The 19250-nt window shown below is 42.6% G+C and overlaps 1 protein-coding gene across 1 annotated transcript in view; it reads left to right on the top strand.

Moving 5' to 3' along the window:
• Window positions 1-13637: 13637 nt before the first annotated feature.
• The window catches only part of LOC126360932 (uncharacterized), a 47782-nt gene continuing 42169 nt past the window's right edge, over window positions 13638-19250 (top strand). The window contains exons 1-2 of the mRNA XM_050007755.1: window positions 13638-13676; window positions 18007-18279. Coding sequence (XP_049863712.1) covers window positions 13638-13676; window positions 18007-18279 — 312 coding nt within the window. The remainder of the gene's footprint in view (window positions 13677-18006; window positions 18280-19250) is intronic.

Raw genomic sequence — 19250 nt, 5'->3', positions numbered from 1 at the left:
TATCAAATAATTTAAAAACAGTTTGTTAAAGGAATATTTCGCTCAAGAGCATTGTCCACATCCTTGATCCAAGTCACTTTTGTTTAAAGGGGGTCTCACTCGATGATGTGTATAAAATAGTTTATTTGTTGGCTGGAGCATTACACTAAGCTCTCAGCAACTATAGTCAGAAATTTGCGGCTGGTCCACAGAGAGCTGCAAGCGGCGCATTTCTAAGTAATTACATAAGTAATTTCAGGATCAGTTTGCTACGAAAATTATCAATGCACAGGGATAATTTCATGAAAAGCATTATTGGGCAGATCATTAACGTACAGAAACGACTTTGTTTAATTAAGGAAATTAATATTTAAGTTCAGCATTTAATCAGTTTCACTTGGCACATTTTTTAGAAAGCACACAAAACATGGCAAAATTCATGTTGTATTGTCGCAGGCAGCTATAATAGGTTTGTCTGGCAGTTGGGAATGCACCGTCACCCATAGCTAAACAACGGCATAGTTACAACCAATCAACCAACCCAGTACGAGATCAAAAAATCAAAAGGAAAGAATTTTAAAGAAAAATTACACTGCCGAGGACTGATGTTGTTTTATTTCTACTTATAAACCACATTTAATATCTCTGCACTCGGTATTACAAATTCGTCTTTGTATTCTTCTATATATTTTCTGCTCAACTTCTCTTTCAAGTGCCACAGAAACAATGCCTGTATTGCTTAGCAGATGTCTCAACAGCCTGTTCTTCCTGCGGGAAAAGTCTTTGTCAGATTTCTTTGTGGCACCTCTTTGATTCTCGCTTATATATCAAGAGAATTTTTTACATTCTATTGTTGCATCATATATCAAATGCTTAGCTTTTCTTTTTCCCTGATTTTCCCTAGTTTCGTACTTCCCTTCCACTCGTTATTATCCTCCAGATTTCGTTTCCTGCAACTTCTTGCTCAATTTCGTGGTACTTTGACATCAGAAGACGAAAATATGTATTTCGTTGTGGCAGTCTACACTCATCTTATCTTTCAGTCGGCCAAAGTACGTCGCTTGAAGTAACTCCCACAGTTTTCAAAAGAAAAAAAACTAAAAGGAAATTATTTCAGTGCTTCCCGTTAAAAAATTCTTCAAAAAAGTGTTACTATCTGCGCATAAGGAGATAGGAACAGACTTTTTATTTACAATTTGTTTCTACTTTTTGAGTTGTCAGTGTGGACTACACACCATTGTATAAGAAAGCACTAAAATATCTCATTGTGTTTAGATCACCATAAAAAGTAAATACTGGAACAATTTTAATTCGATTAAGACGGTAGAGTGTAGTTTATAGATCTGGTATCATGAATCTAGAAGCGTTAAAGGAAATGAAATTATTCCATTTTCTCTCTCGAGTCGAAATCATACTTTTTTTACTAATGATATATAACTACATGAATGTACATTTAAGGATGTAAACGCTACAAGTTATACTCTTTCTATCTCACATGCCGAAAACTTCGCTACAGTCAAGGCACTGGGGTGACCTCAGCGTATTTGGCGCGATAAGAGAGTCTCGTTATGTATTTACAGCTCCCACTTAATAAAAAAAAAACTATAAATTGTGTTATGGTATTGTTAAGAAGGATAAAATAGTACGAAATTTTATTTCCAATATCACCTGGGATTTTAGTTTCCTTTTTAGAGCATTATTTACCAAAATGGATTTCATTATCTAGCGTCTGCTAGAATAGGGATCAAAAAGTCTCATTATTTTACGTTTTTCTGAAATCTGTGGTGATGTTACTCTTTTTAACGGATATTGTCTTTGCATTCATTCAGATTTAAAGAGAGCTGCTATTCAGATCACATAATGGAAACTCCAATTAAGTCTTTCTCCATTAACTCTTTTTTATCCATCGCCGATGTTTTCCTCAGAGGGAAATCAATCCTGTGTGACAATTTATATGCATAAGAAAATTAACTGTCCTATTAAGCTTCTGGGCTCCAGACTTGATGTTAATTTCGCTTCTGTGAACATTCACCACCGAGTATAACGTAGGTATATTGGAATGCATAAGAGAGGGATTCTTTCAGCCCTTCATCTAATTCTCAAGATGTCAACTGATACTTGACACTGTGTTCAACGCATTTCGAATGTGCAGGAGGACAAAATACTCCTACCGATTTATGTCTCCTATTTGCAAGATATAGGGAATCAAAAACAGAGAGCTGTATTTCACAAAATCAGTATTTCCTATCCAGATGCTGCTCTCCAAGAGAAGCGTTTTCACCCCATAAATATTATAATGATCGAGTTTCGGACATGCTCCAGTTTACTGCAACGGAGTGACGTTAGGGATGGTGTTCTCTAATAGTCTGTCAGTTCTTCTACGCTTTTATATGAAAAGGAGAGAACCGCGCCGGTTCATTATGCGAGAGGTTCTCGATAAATATTTGCTAGGTAATTTTGCAGCGTATTAAGAGCAGAAAGTAATTGGAATTCCGTCATGGCCTGGTGCCTCGTCAGCTTCGAGCAGTTTTCATTACGCACCAATACTGGTAGTCTGTATTTCAATACCTCAGATTTTTAAGTGTGTGTAGACGTCAAACATGGTTATGATAGTAGCACGCTTATGCCTGAATATATTTCTAACTCTGGAATTTACTGTTCCGTCTTCTATCAGTTATTTTCAGTACCAGTACCAGACCGATATAGGAGATACTCGACAGAATCTAACATCAGATTACATGGATATGGGCACAAAAAGGAGTGTTGCAGAGGTCACCGCACGTTAGAAAGTAGAGTGCAGTTTCCAACCACGCCATTCTGATTTGCACTGTCATTTTCTGAAATTGTTGTGGTTTACAGTCAAAGGAATGGTTTGATGCAGCTCTACATGTTACTCAGTCCTGAGCGAATTTCATCATCTCCAACAAATAACCATTGCATCGATTTGAACTTGCTCACTGTATTCCACTCTTGGCCTCCGTCTACAATTTTCAACTCCCCCTCCCTCTTCCCTCCAGTACTAAACTGGTCTTCCCTTGATTTGTCAGTATGTATCCTATCAAAAGATAGCTAATTTTAGCCAAGTAGTGCTATACATTTTCTTTTTCTCAAATTTGGCTCATTACGTCCTTATTAGTTACTCGATCTACACTCCTGGAAATTGAAATAAGAACACCGTGAATTCACTGTCCCAGGAAGGGGAAACTTTATTGACACATTCCTGGGGCCAGATACATCACATGATCACACTGACAGAACCACAGGCACAGAGACACAGGCAACAGAGCATGCACGATGTCGGCACTGGTACAGTGTATATCCACCTTTCGCAGCAATGCAGGCTGCTATTCTCCCATGGAGACGATTGTAGAGATGCTGGATGTAGTCCTGTGGAACGGCTTGCCATGCCATTTCCACCTGGCGCCTCAGTTGGACCAGTGTTCGTGCTGGACGTGTAGACCGCGTCAGACGACGCTTCATCCAGTCCCAAACATGCTCAATGGGGGACAGATCCGGAGATCTTGCTGGCCAGGGTAGTTGACTTACACCTTCTAGAGCACGTTGGGTGGCACGGGATACATGCGGACGTGCATTGTCCTATCGGAACAGCAAGTTCCCTTGCCGGTCTAGGAATGGTAGAACGATGGGTTCGATGACGGTTTGGATGTACCGTGCACTATTCAGTGTCCCCTCGACGATCACCAGAGGTGTACGGCCAGTGTAGGAGATCGCTCCCCACACCATGATGCCGGGTGTTGGCCCTGTGTGCCTCGGTCGTATGCAGTCCTGATTGTGGCGCTCACCTGCACGGCGCCAAACACGCATACGACCATCATTGGCACCAAGGCAGAAGCGACTCTCATCGCTGAAGACGACGCGTCTCCATTCGTCCCTCCATTCACGCCTGTCGCGACACCACTGGAGGCGGGCTGCACGATGTTGGGGCGTGAGCGGAAGACGGCCAAACCGTGTGCGGGACCGTAGCCCAACTTCATGGAGACGGTTGCGACTGGTCCTCGTCGATACCCCAGGAGCAACAGTGTCCCTAATTTGCTGGGAAGTGGCGGTGCGGTCCCCTACGGCACTGCGTAGGATCCTACGGTCTTGGCGTGCATCCGTGCGTCGCTGCGGTCCGGTCCCAGGTCGACGGGCACGTGCACCTTCCGCCGACCACTGGCGACAATATCCATGAACTGTGGAGACCTCACGCCCCACGTGTTGAGCAATTCGGCGGTACGTCCACCCGGCCTCCCGCATGCCCACTATACGCCCTCGCTCAAAGTCCGTCAACTGCACATACGGTTCACGTCCACGCTGTCGCGGCATGCTACCAGTGTTAAAGACTGCGATGGAGCTCCGTATGCCACGGCAAACTTGCTGACACTGACGGCGGCGGTGTACAAATGCTGCGCAGCTAGCGCCATTCGACGGACAACACCGCGGTTCCTGGTGTGTCCGCTGTGCCGTGCGTGTGATCATTGTTTGTACAGCCCTCTCGCAGTGTCCGGAGCAAGTATGGTGGGTCTGACACACCGGTGTCAATGTGTTCTTTTTTCCATTTCCAGGAGTGTATCTATCCATCTAATCTCCAGCATTCTTCTTTAGCACCGCGATTTAAACGCTTCTATTTTTCTCTTTTCTGAAGTTTTTCTTGTCCTTGTTCCACTTAAATACAACTTTACATTCCAGAAAATACCTTCACCAAGGACTTCCTAATACTTAAATCTATATTCGACAATAATAAACCTCTCTGCATCAGAAACACTTTATTTGCCATTGACAGTACATTTTCTATCTTCTCTACTTCGGCCTTGATCATTTTACTGCCTGCTTAGCAGAACTCATCTTGTCCTCTTAGTATTTCAAAAAATTCCCATAGCATCAACTGATTTAATTCGACTGCATTCCATTATCTTTGTTTTGCTTTTGTTAATATTAATCTTATATCCTCCTTTCAAGATTCTGTCCATGTTCAACTGCTCTTCCAAGTCCTTCTCTGCCTCTGACAGAATTATAATGCCGTCGCAAACCTCTAAGTTTGGATTTGTCCTCCATGAACTTCAATTCCTTCATCAAAATTTTACTTTCGAATTCTTTATCGCTTGCTCAATGTAGCCCCTAAAGATTGAATAACATCGGAAATAGGCCGGATTCACCTCCTGCTTCCATTTCATGCCCTTCGACTCTTAAAACAGCTCTCTGGTTTCTGTACAAATTGTAAATAGCCTTTCCGTCTCTGTATTTTACCCCTGTCACCTTCAGAATTTCTAAGACTGTATTTCAGTCAACATCGTCGAAAGTTTTTCCTAAGTCTACAAGTGCTACATACAAACGAGTGTTTGCCTTTCCTTGACTTTACTTCTAAGGCAATTCGTTGTCAGTATCACCTCGTATGTCCAACATTTTTACGGAACGTAAACTGATCGTCCCTGAGGTCGGCCGCTACCAGTCTCTCCAATATTCTTTAAATAATACGTGTTACTATTGTGCAACCAGGACTTGTTAACCTCATAATTCCATAATATTCAGATTGTTAGCATCTGTTTTCTTTGGAATTGGAATAATTGCATTCTTATTTAAGTCTGCGGGTATTTCGCTTGTCTCATACGTCTTGAACACAACCATGAATAATTTTCTACGATATCATTAGTTCTGAGAGGACGTCGTCTACTCAGAGACCTTGTTTCAACGTGGGTATTTCAATGCTCTGTCACATTCTTCTCGCAGTATCCCACATCCCACATCGTTTACATCTAAGCCCTTTCTTGGTACTGGTATTCCGTACTGGCTGTTTATATTCATACAGCTGCTTCTCATTTCTTCAAAAACCTCTTTAAATTTCTTATTGGTGCTATCTGTCTCTCTCCTAATCGTATATGCTTCTATATTCTTTTATATTTTCTCCATCCATCATTAAAATTCTATATCTTCTGTGAATTGCGAGGACTTTTACTAGGCCTAGTATTTTTACCCATGTGATTCTCTGCTGCCTGCACCATTTCGTCTCTCAAAACAATCCATTCGTCTTCCATGGTACTCCTTTAACCGGTTTCCATCAATTATTGTCTAATATTCAACATAGTTTTTTAAATCTCTTAATCATCTGCGGAGACAGTTATCATATAAACATATACTGATGTGGTGGGGTTGGCATCGTGTCTGCTTTGGCTACGACAATGCGTTCACCATGATGTTTATAGTAGCTTACCCGCTTTGCAATTTTCTTATTCTTTATTAGACCTACTTCCAGATTACTCTTATCTGATTTTGTATTTGTAACCCTGTACTCAACTGACCAGAAATCCAGCTCCTCCGGCCACTGAACGTCCCTCATTCCCAGTATACCTGACTTCAAACTGTCAATTTCCTTTTTCGAATTTTCTAATCTATCTGCACAATTAAGTGATCTAATGAGGACGTGCTTCTGAGTAGTCCCCGCACGCGGATCCGAACGCGGGACTATTTCACTCTGGTATGTCTTACATAAGAGGACGTCATAATCACTTGACCGTACACTAGACCCGCATGCCCTCGGGAAAAATAAGGGCTGTAGTTTTCCCTCGCTTTCAACCGTTCGCAGTAACAGCACAGGAAGGCCATGCTAATGTTACAAGTCCACATCAGAAATCATCCAGACTGTTGTCCCTGCAACTACTGAAAAGGCTGCTGCCCCTCTTCAGGAACCACACGTTTGTCTGGCCTCTCAAAAGATGAGCGTCTGTTGTTGCTGCACCTACGGCACGAGCCATCTGTATCACTGAGGCACGCAAGCTTCCCCGCCAACGGCATGGTCTATGGTTTATGGGGTGAAGGGTTCTTAAATTAGATAAGGAGAATCCCAGAATAGTTTCTCAACAACTGAATTCCTTTCGAATCGTTATCCAGTTTATGCTTGTACTTATGTAAAAGTTTCCTACCGCAGAAATTGATGTTCTATTGTACAGCTGTCGCAGTCCATTGATGAAGGTAAACTGGGCGTCAGATCCTAATGTTAGATAAAAAAACAACGCCTGTGATTATGTTATTGATGTTGGATCATATCTTACGCAGAAAATCAAAAGTAGAAGGAGTGGAGAACATTTGTGAGCATTTAGAGGCGAATGAAAAAATTTCAGATAAATCTAAAGTAAGGAGATGTCAAGATGTTGCCATACCTCTAGATTTTCCGAAATCGTTTGACACGATGCCCCTCTGCAGCCTGTTAAATAAGGTACGAGCATATGGTGTACGTTCACAGATATGTGAGTGTCTCGAAGGCTTCTAAAATTATAGAACTCATTATGTTGTTCTCGATGGCGATTATTCATCAGAGATAAGGATAACATAGGGAGTGCCCCAGGGGTGACAGGAACATTACTGTGCTCTGTATACATAAATGATTTGGCGCACAGTATAGGCAGCAATCTGCGGTTGTTTGCTGATGATGCTGTAGCGTGCAGTAGCGTGTGGAAGTTGACTGTCGAAGGATACAGGGTAACTTAGACAAAATTTCTAGTTGGTTTGTGGGCGCTCAACTCCATGGTCATCAGCGCCCGAACAAAGTCTCAATTTTTCCACAGTCCAATAGAGCCACTGTCACGGATGATGATGAAATGATGAGGGTAACATACAACCAATCCTCGGGCAGAGAAAATTACCAACCAGTCCAGAAATGGAACCCAGGAACCCAGGCAGCAACGCTAGCAACTAGACCACGAGCTGCGGACATTGGTGTAGCTCTATGTAGAAAAACTTAAGTATTTGCGGATGAGTAGCAAAAACAAACCCGTAATGTTCGGACAGAGCATTACTGTCCTTGACTCATTCACGTCGTTTATTTAATGTTGCAAGGAGATATGAAATAGAACGAGGATGTGAGGATTGTGGTGGGGAAGGTGAACGGTTGACATCGATTTATTGGGAGAATTCTAGCGTTGTTCTTCTGTTAAGGAGATTGCATATATGACGCTAATGCGACCTATTCTTGAGTATTGCTCGAGTTTTTGGGATCCGTACCAGGTCGGATTAAAGGAAGGCATCGAAGCAATTCAGAGGCGGACTGCTGGATTTGTTAGTGGTAGGTTCGAACAACACGAAAGTATTACGGAGATGCATCGGGAACTCAAATGGGAATTCCTGGATGGAAGGTGACGCTCTTTTCTATTGAGGAATTTCAGAGAAACGGCACTTGAAGCTGGTTACACAGCAATTCTTTTGCCTCCAGATACGTTGCGCATAAGGACAACGGAGGTAAGGTACGAGAAATTAGGAGGCACAAGACAACCTTTTTCCCCTCTTTCTATTTGCACGTGAAACACGGAAGGAAATGATTGGTAGTGGTACTTAGTACCTTCCGCCACGCGCCATAAAGTGGACTGCAGAGTATCGACGTAGATGCAGATGTCGGTTCCATAAAAAGAAAGGTAGACTCAGATGACATTGCCTGTGAATCCACAAGTGATAGTTACAACTCCCTATGGTTCAAATTGGTTCAAATGGCTCTGAGCACTATGGGACGTAACATCTATGGTCATCAGTCCCCTAGAACTTAGAACTACTTAAGCCTAACTAACCTAAGGACAGCACACAACACCCAGTCATCACGAGGCAGAGAAAATCCCTGACCCCGCTGGGAATCGAACCCGGGAAACCGGGCGTGGGAAGCGAGAACGCTACCGCACGACCACGAGCTGCGGAACAACCCCCTACGGAGTGCGGTTTTCATCCACTGTGCACATGGTCTCCTTCCACACTGTGTATGATGTATCTGTAATGATCTGTTGAGTGTAAGTGCCTATAATGTTTCAAATGTTCAAACGTGTGTGAATTTCTGTGGGACCAAACTGCTTAGGTCATCGGTCCCTAGACTTACACACTACTTAAACTAACTTATGCTAAGAACGGCATACACACCGAGGGAGGACTCGAACCTCCGGCGGGAGGGGCTTCGCAGTCAGTGACACGGTGCCTCTAACCGCGCGGCCACCCCGCCGGGCTACCATGTTTCTATAATGTACTGATAGGCCTCTATTCTATGACTGGAGATGCTGAGACTTGGTGCTCGACATAGCCTACTACCCGCGATTAGGGTCAATCAGACCGCCAGGCTAAAAGCCCCTTCCAAATGACGGATAACCATCGACAGCGTCATATGGCGTAACTATATGAGTCACTGCGTTATATAATCGGACTTTACATCTACACGTCTGTTCACCTTGCAGGTTAAATACTGGCTTCACCATCAGCATACATTTCTTGTATCATGATTCGGATCAGCTATCTCCAAGTTGAACGCAACCACGTAAGCGACCTCGCACCATCGATACCATTCTATGGTTTCTAGCATATTTTTTGTATCCAATGAAAGTGAGATGAGCTATCTTTTTATTCGATGTGTCAAACTTCATATCTATGCACTGGATACTTTTCTAACAGAAGTCATCAATTGTCGATATCTTATTCTACAGAGGTTTTGAGTAGAAGCAACACTATGTTTGGTTGCCAGCAGCATCGTCGTTGCCAGTGTAGCATGCAGTGAGAAGTAAATGAGAAATTTGGGTGCTGGTCGCGCTGATAAGTGATCTGGAAATACGCAGCAGAATACAGAGACGCAAAAACAAAAGACATCGATTTTTGCAAGTATGATTTTGTAAAGATTGATACGTAAAGTGCGTAGATATTGAAGTAATGCCGGCCGTGGTGGTCTCGCGGTTCTAGGCGCGCAGTCCGAAACCGTGCGACTGCTACGGTCGCAGGTTCGAATCCTGCCTCGGGCATGGATGTGTGTGATGTCCTTAGGTTAGTTAGGTTTAACTAGTTCTAAGTTCTAGGGGACTAATGACCATCGAAGTTGAGTCCCATAGTGCTCAGAGCCATTTGAACCATTTTATTGAAGTAATGTTGTCACACCATTCCTTTCGCGTGCGTAATTTATCATGAGTTTGAAGAAGGCGAATATTTAGCATAGTTTTTTTCTTTATTATTTAGCGTCAGTTAGATTGATTGACGAGATTAGACAAAATTATCGGTTCATGTTGTTTGCACTGAGATTTATAGCTTCGCCAACCCATTACCATTTCACTAACTAATGACATGGTGGAATTGCTTTTTTATAAGAAATGAATTTTGTAATTTTTATTGTATTTGTTTAGGAATCAGAGTTTTACAATACAGTTTTTGAATGTTAGTCTCTTCTACATCATTCAGTAAGTCTACTCACGAAATTTTTTTTTATAATGGAGTGTCGCTGTAATGCACGTAGCGGAACAAAGTAAAGCGTAGTGTGCCGATTGTAGTTACATTTAGCTTCAATACACTTGGTCAAGGTTTATTCTCTTTAGCTTGTTTGCTGCTGCTCTGTTTGTTGACATTCGGTCTTACGAGCAGTACGGAGTTTCAGTTGCCGTGAGGTACGTCACAAACGTTTCTTAAGGCCAGTGTAACGTGAGTCATCACACAGTAACATCGTTACCAGTCAAGCTTTGAATTTCAAAATTATTGTCAGGTTCAGTTCAGTAAAGTTTAGTTCAGATCTCGTTTACTTTGTCAGAAAATCATCTTGCTATAATGCTGTGTTACATTCGCGTGCGTATGGCATTTAGTGTTCGAGAATTTACTTAATGAATTTGCATACGTAAATTTACAAGACACTTTGAAAAAAGCATTTTTTATACTTATTCTTTGAAAATTCGGTTTGTAGTTTTGTGTTGAGTTTTTACTCTGTTTTGTATGTGGAAGCTGCAAATCACGTACTGTGATGGTATGCGCTGTAGCACTGTTGACTGCACTGCACAGTACTGAATTTCACGGAGTAGCTTATTTACTAATTATTTTTGATAAAAGTGCAGGACAGTTATACAATTTCAGGTCGATTTGGTGACTCGTTTTATCAGTTGGCGTTACGTAAGCGTACCACGTGCATTGTTCGGGTTCACATTACAACGCATAGAACGCAGACATATACGGAAGTTTAAGATCAAAAAACGAGGAATCTACATACACAACGTCAACAAACAAAAACAATAATTTAAAAAATCAGATTCGCTATGTTTACGTTATTTCATCATTTTACTTTTAGCCCGATACATAGACGACAAAACAGGAAATAGGGCTCAATAATGAAAAAGAAAAAGACACATCTTTTCAACAACAATAGTTTAAATACTAGGAATACATCAAAAGACTGTTTATAGTGCACCACCTAATAAAATGATGTTAATTTTACATGAACCGGAGAAGACGGAATTATCGTTTTCTATACACCAAGAGCAGGGAAATGGAACCGCATGCGTTAGTAGAACGGCAGGGAGAGCAAGAACGGCATACTTGGAGTTTCTAGATAGTTAAACCCCAGCAACGGTTGTAAAGTGTGCAGCAGCTGTAAAATTTAATCACTCACTTCGATGAACTTGAAGCTTTTCCCGGCGTGTAGACGGCACCAAAAGCTCGCTGGAATGAACTAGAGAGAAATCGTCAAACACCACCAATATTTTGACAGCTTCATTCTCACGGTACGAAGTTCTTGTTAATGACGGGCAGATTTCCTGTCATCGGTGGTGTCTGTTTTACCCTCCTGCATTTCCGTGGGCTATTCGAATAGTTGAGGCCGACGATTTACAAAGGTACTTTGTGAAAAAAGCTTCATGCCATGCATAGGTGGTCACACTTTTTCAGTATCCAGTACATAATTTTTTTTGTCTAGATCGCCGATTTATACTGAGAAAAGAGATCGCTGGTCCATATAATTGCATAACTGAACGTGTCAAGTTTTATGAAAATAATTTTTAATAGTCGGATACATTGCGATATCAACGTTTCTTTAGAATATTTCATAAGATGTTGTGACCTCCTCTTCTCTCTTTGTTCCGTTTCTTTCGCTGATCTTCCTCCTTCTTACCGCGGCTACATCTCAGGGTTTTCAATGCAGAAATATGTGGTGTGAGGGAGCGTCACTCGTGCCTCTGGTTTGAGAAGACTAATGACTGAACTACGAATATTTCTCAAAATAAAAAACAGGTATGTGCTCTCTTTTTCTTTTAAAACTATAAATAGTAGCGTAGCTAGTACTACCTATCGTTCTACTAAACTGAATGAGCGCGACATCATTGATGAACTTTCAACCTCGAAAGAAGTTTATTAATATCAATTAGCTGAAATCATCCAATCCAGAAGTCACTCACAGTTAGAGTAATTAGTTTATGATGTGTGTTTAGTGGTCATTGATACTTAAAAGATCGTTTCAGTAATTCTATCACTGTCCGTTTAGGAGTTGCTAAGCAACGTATCAACAAATTGACTATGTAATGATTAATATTTGTCGTATCCTGACAGTAAATCGCTTCTTGCTTGCTTTAAGCATCAAGACGATTACTATGCCGCTCATATAAGACTTTGATAGTTGTTATCAAGCTAATGTCCGTAAATTGTAGTTAATGTTACTGAATTATACACGCTACGATAACGCCCGATATGCAGCTGCGTATCTTAAACTCCGCGACGAAATTTGAGATTTCTCGTGCGATTTGTTTGCACCAAAGTTGGACCGTGGTTCCCTAGAATAGTTTTTAAATCAACTGCGCGTTGTAAATTAACAATTCTGCGCCTATTCATGAAAGTTACAGCAGATCTGCACTCGACGATTATTTGATCGCGCACACGAGCAACACAGAAGTTTTTGTTCTTACAAAAAGAAAACAAATCATGCATACTGCAACAAGGTGATTTGCTATGTCAAAACCTATTTATATCTGTCTCATTAAAACTCATTACCTAATAAATGTTGTGCATAATAAAATTCTTTACTCTGTAAACAATCAATAAAATTTAGAAATGAATTGCATGTATAAAAATAATCTCAAGTTGATGTGACGTCACGGGTCACTACTTGTTTCCACTCCCCGTCACTCACGTGACGCAAAGTGGATCCGACTATATTGGACATACTCATATAATGCTACAATGTGCATAGCAAAAACAAAATACAGTAACACGAAACACTTTGTAAAAAAAAGTAATTTCTAATGCAAGTACATGAAATATTTTCTTTTTCTCTTAGATATAACGTAAATATAAGACGTAAATACCTTGCTATTAAAGTTGCCACCACCTTTTCTCTAATTGAGAAATGCCGTATTTCCTATCCTGCAGTCTATCACATCAGTGATAGAAGTAAATGTGCTGAGTAGACTTCAACAGTTCCTTCAGTAAATGACTGATGGTGAAATAGCGTCGTGAAAAGTGTAGCTCAATAAGAGGAACTACATTTTTGGTCGACATATTCTACACGAGAAGTTACACAGGAATACAGAAATCTAGATATAATCAACCCACTCCCACAAAGAACCTATCCTTGCTGGATTGATGGTAGAGGTTGGGCTCTCTTTCTACAGTGAAAACTGAAGGAAATATTTCGCTTGGCAGTGGCAAAAATAAGAGTTTAACGTAGTAAGAAGATTGTCAACCGTAAGACAGAGAGCTACGGGGGTAGGATTGTAGAGGCGAGCAGCAGGTAAGAAGTGTACTAGTGCGGATGCAGGGAGGGAACTGTTGGATACATTAAAATTTTACATTAGTAGGTAATAAGGGGACGGAAGATCCAATATTTGAAGAAGAAAACAGCAAAGAAAGGAAGATTAGGGTTTAAAGTCCCGTAAGTACAAAACCTGTCCCCACAACCGAGGATGCTTATGGACGCCCGTGGGGCTTCGCTCGGCTCCCAGGTACATGGTTCAAGCGCTGTTGGTGGCGTCAATTTCTTCATTATCAGATTTCACGTCAGTGTCCTGGATTACACAATACACCGGACTACAAGGGTGGAGCACGTCTCATTACAAACGTTCTGGTAGTACTGTCATGTCACCTTATAAAATACGTTAAGTGCCAAAAACCCATATATAAAATAAGCTGTTTTTCACAATGGTCATCCTCAGGATTTCATTGTATACCCTGAGGGAGGCCACTGCAACACAACCGAAAGGTCGGCTGCGTCAGTATCTTTGCATCTGATAACCAGCATGTACTACTAGTGGCGCCGGTACCAGGTTACGAGTAGAATTTGTGAGAAGATAACGGTACGTACTGCTGACGTCCATGCTGTGGTTCACGCAACGAAGCCGTTGACCAGGCGCCAACCGCAGATACCAGCAACGCCGGGCACCAATACGGGTTGCAGCCAGTTGGACGGGCATTAGTCACTGGCTGGCTGACTTCGGTTCCACTCCTGTGTGAACAAGTGTCTGCGCACTACTCCACAGAACCAATTTTTCTTTCTGGGCGTCATGAGCCTGCCATCCATTAGCACATCTCGGTCACTGAGCCTCCACCCCCAGGGTCAGCTACACACATCAGAAAAGAGTTTGCATCACCCCGATTCTCAGAACTCCTGATGATAGACGTTGACTGTGGATATTGTATCACAGACACAGTTCCTTTGACTGTTCAGAGATGTCGCTAAACCCACCCAAAGATGTAAACAACTATGCATGAGCAGCGCCTATTAGACGGAGGGGGTCTGACAGCCGATCAGTTCCAGTCATTCCACCAGGAAGGAGGTACACGGCTAATGTTGTCTATGATTCAACCATGCCTAGACGGCCTATACCGCTGTTCGATAGCGTCCGCATTGTTACTTTTTCCCAGGAAGGGCTCTCAACAAGAGAAGTGTCCAGGCGTCTCGGAGTGAACCAAAGCGATGTTTTTCGGACATGTAGGAGATACAGAGAGACAGAACTGTCGATGAGATGCCTCGCTCAGGACGCTCAAGGGCTACTACTGCAGTGGATGACCGCTACCTACAGATTAAGGCTCTGAGGCAACCTGACAGCAACGCCACCATGTTGAGTAATGCTTTTTGTGCAACCACAGGACGTCTTGTTATGACTCAAACTGTGTGCAATAGGCTGTATGATGCGCAATGTCACTCCCAACTTTCATCCTTGCAACAACGACACTATGCAGGATAATACAGATGGGCCCAACAACATTCCGAATGGACAGCCCAGGTTTGACATCACACTCTCTTCATCGATGAGTGTCGTGTATGACTTCAACCAGACAATCGTCGGAGACGTGTTTGGAGGCTACACGGCCGTGCTGAACGCCTTAGACACACTGTCCAGCGAGTGCAGCAAGGTGGAGGTTCCCCCATGTTTTGGGGTGGCATTCTGTGGGGCCGACGTACGTCACTGGTGGCCATGGAAGTCGCCGTAACGGCTGTATGATACGTAAATGCCATTCTCCGACCGATAGTACAACTATATCGCCAGCATATTGGCGAAGCATTTGTCTTCATGGACGACAATTCGCGCCCCCATCGTGCAAATCTTCAGGATAACTACATCGCTCGACTAGAGTGGCCAGCATGTTCTCCAGACATCAACCCTGCCGAACATGCCTGGAATAGATTGAAAGGGACTGTTTATGGACGACGTGACCCACCAACCAATCTGAGGGATCTATGTCTAATCGCCGTTGAGTAGTGGGACAATATGATGAACTTGTCTACAATATGCCACGACGAATACAGGCATGCACCAATGCAAGAGGACGTTCTACTTGATATTAGAGGTACCGATGTGTACAGAAATCTGGACCAGCACCTGTGAAGCTCTAATTGTATGGTGGTACAACATGCAATACGTGGTTTTCATGAGCAATAAAAAGGGCGGAGATGATGCTTATGTGTATCTCTATTGCAATTTTCCGTACAGGTTCCGGAACTCTCGGAACCGAGGTGATGCAAAACTTTTTTTGTTTTATATATATACCAGTATTCTAATCAGCACCTGGATTAAGTTTCACACCTCCCTGCAATGTGTCACAAAGTGAGGGCGTGTGACACAATTCCTGGTAATCCGTGTGTCGGATCTCATCATCATAGACCAGAAATGTGAAACCTCGCTGTATACATGTATTACACAACTTTCACATGTTAGATACACACAAAAAAGTATTACCTAAAAGTGCAAAGAGGAGCCTTCATGCGCTATAGAAGAAAACGCTTCCGAAGAGGCGTATGTGCAGCCACTTTTGATCCTCCAGCCATCAATGCCATTCTATATTTCCTTCAGCAGCTCAAAATTTGCTAAGGAGTTTAAATAAATTCGACATTATTATTTTAGAACGACCTGTCTCAAGATATTTGAGGAAACGACGCTAAACTAAATCTAGACGGCTGGTTTGGGATCGAAACCCCGTTCTTTCTGAATGCGTACCCAGATTCTTGCATCTTCACCAGACAAAACGAATGTTGTCCGGGGCGAATTCGTACTACTGCCTTCAGATGATGTCGCACCTCTGAATTTCGCCAGCCGCTTTCCAGTGTCACCGTCATCGTACGGCATCAGCCAATCACGTGGTCCGCCTTCATCATCATCCCTAAAAGTCAGTTCCCCAGAGATGATTAAGTGATACAGACATACTCGCGAGCTTATGAATCTTGGTCTCGAATGTGTATGTGCTAGAATTTGTTTGACAATTGTGTTTGTGCAATGGCGACAAACGCAGCTTTCACACGCGTTAAAAGGAAGAAAGATCAGGATTTAAAGTCATATCGGGGCCGAGATCAATCACGGGGAGGACAAAGTCACACTAGTTGAGGCTAGGAGAGGAGATGGAGCTTGTTGCTTTCAAAGAAACCATCACAGTACTCGCCGAAGTGATTTAGAGAAATCATCGAAACTCAGATCTAGAAGCCAGGACTTGAAGTCGAACCCCACCTTATTGATTTCAAGGCTAACCTCCTACTCACTGTACTGTCTCACTGAGTTTTATTCCTGAGATACTGCTGTTTCATTGGACCGTTGCTGTGCTTACGTCTGAATTGCTAACAGCAGTTACCTATTGTATAGACCATCTGAGTACAATGAAAGAGCACCAAGTACGATCTCTAACATCAGTGCCTTGACTACTTTTTCAGTTAATTTGGTACCGAGACATGAGTCAAACGACGATGTTATAGATCTAAGACTGCAGAAAATGAAGAATAATTTACTGAAGGACCTTAACAGCATGATATGAACGTTACTTTATTGTGAAAAAGTGCCCATTTAGTTCAAACGAGAAACTAACAAGAAAATTGAAAGAGCAGTGGTTTTGGCATTGTGGCTCTTCAATTCCTCCAGGCGTACTTTATGACGAAATAAATCTCGGCTGAACAGCCTGGGGAGGAGCGGGAGGGGGATTGTTCTAAAATACATGGCACCGGCCCACCGCCGGTCAGTACATCAGCGCACCTGATGATAGCAACGTGGTCGATTGCCGAAATATTGTGACCTATGCACACTCATACCAAGCTATTCACCTGAGATTTATTTCGTCGGTTTTGGCATTCATAGAAAATGTGCCAAATCGTAAATGTGGAGAGCTCATAAGATAGTAGAATTTTTAAGTTTGCTCAGAGTATAAAATGAAGATATCGTGCAACGTTAGATATGCTGGGTGCTTCAGTAACGGTGATATAGCCTTTGACAGATGCTGGAGAAAAGCAAATCAATGTGAGACTGGACTGAACTGTAAATTATGAAGGCAAATGCACTGTCAGATGGCTCCACTAGTGGACCTTCAAATCTTTTAATGCGTAAAACAGACAGATGAATTTTCAGTGACTCCGATGACCTGCTGTGGGGCGGGAGCTAGGCCAGAGTTACTTCATTCTGTCGGCGTGTCCTCTTTGAGATATACCATGGCCTAATAGCTTCAGCTATCGCAGCTTATTCTCTTTCAATCAGCCACTTCTGCCCCCTCCCCTGTTGAGTAGATTTATGAATCAACAGTGAAACTACCGCCTGCAAGGGAATGGCGCACTGCATTGCGTCACATTCGTAAAAAGTGAACAATAGTTGTCCGAGAAATGAACACTATCCAAGGGTAATTTGTTTCCAGTCAGAAAATGGTTCATCATGAGAGGTGCATGAGTTAATTAAAATGTGAAATTGAAACATCAGCCCTTTGGGATCACCGTGGAAGTATCTTAGTATATAGTGGTGAAGTGGGGAAGCCAAGAAATGGATAACTGTGCAGAGGACAGAAATTCAGCGTTTTTAATTCCAGAGCAAGAAGCAGCCCGGAATGGAGGACGCCGGCGGCCTGATCGGCCCCAGCCTCGCAGTGCTGCGCCTGATGGGGCTGTGGAGGCCGGCCGCGGCTTCTGGGGGAGCGTGCGCCGGGGCGGCCGCCTCCCTGCCGGGGGCGCTCAGCTGCGTGGCCATCGGCCTGCTCTCCCTCAGCTGCGCCTCCAGGCTCTTCATAGACACGCCCACCGAGCTGACGGAGCTCACCGTCTGTGCCTACTTGTTCGTTATAATAACCGCTAACTTTGTCAAGGTAAGGCGAAGCAAGGCATCCGGGACACACGACACTCCCTCGTAATTATTGAGATCCTTATGAAAACATAGCACGAAGAAACTTCCACATGGTATGCATGATATGTGAGACGGGAGAAATACCTCAGGATTCAAAAGTAATGTATTACTGCGAACTCCAAAGAGGGTAGGAGCTGACAGGTGTGAATATTACACTTCAAATCAAATGGTCCTAAGCATTAAGAGACTTAACATCTGAGGTCATCAGCCCCCTAGACTTAGAACTACTAAAACCTAACTAACCTAAGGACATCACACACGTCCATACCCGAGGCAGGATTCGACTCTGTTACCGTAGCATCAGCGCGGTTCCAGACTGAAGCACCTAGAAACGCTCGGTCACAGCGGCCGGCAATATTGCTGCATCCTCATGATTGTCATGTTATTTGCCAATGACTATGGCTGTGGGGCGATTCTATAGAAGACCTTCAATAGCAAAAAAATACCTGTCCCAAAATTACAGAGTCTTCGGTCTCATCTTCATCTGGGACAAAAATGAGATGATGATCATGAAAAGATGTTGGCTACCAAATGGATACATTGAAATGGTAGATAATCAGGTACAGATTACTCATAACTTCAAATACTTTCGCAGTGTTGTCTCCGATACTTGTTGTGTAGACGAAGAAATCACGAATATAACAGAAGCTGGTAGTAACGTCTATCAAATAGTTAAAGAAACCTATTTGTACTTTGACATACGTCTGTGAAACATGGACCATGAGAAATAAAGACATCGGTAGAATCCAGGCAGCTGAGATCTGCTTTGTTCATAGCATGTTCAGAATGACACTGAAGTATAGATTCTGGTGTGAGGAAATCTGAAAACAGGCTCATGTTTATAAAAGGTAATAACCCCGCAGTGACGTAAATGTAATGGAAATAAGTTATACTTGGATGTTAACAGGCTGTCAGGATTAACGTAAGATTTGA

Source organism: Schistocerca gregaria, chromosome 1 (assembly GCF_023897955.1).
Source record: "Schistocerca gregaria isolate iqSchGreg1 chromosome 1, iqSchGreg1.2, whole genome shotgun sequence".
NCBI classification, from domain to species: domain Eukaryota; kingdom Metazoa; phylum Arthropoda; class Insecta; order Orthoptera; family Acrididae; genus Schistocerca; species Schistocerca gregaria.
The sequence above is the reverse complement of the archived record's forward strand: the minus strand, read 5'-3'. Positions and strand labels throughout refer to the sequence as shown.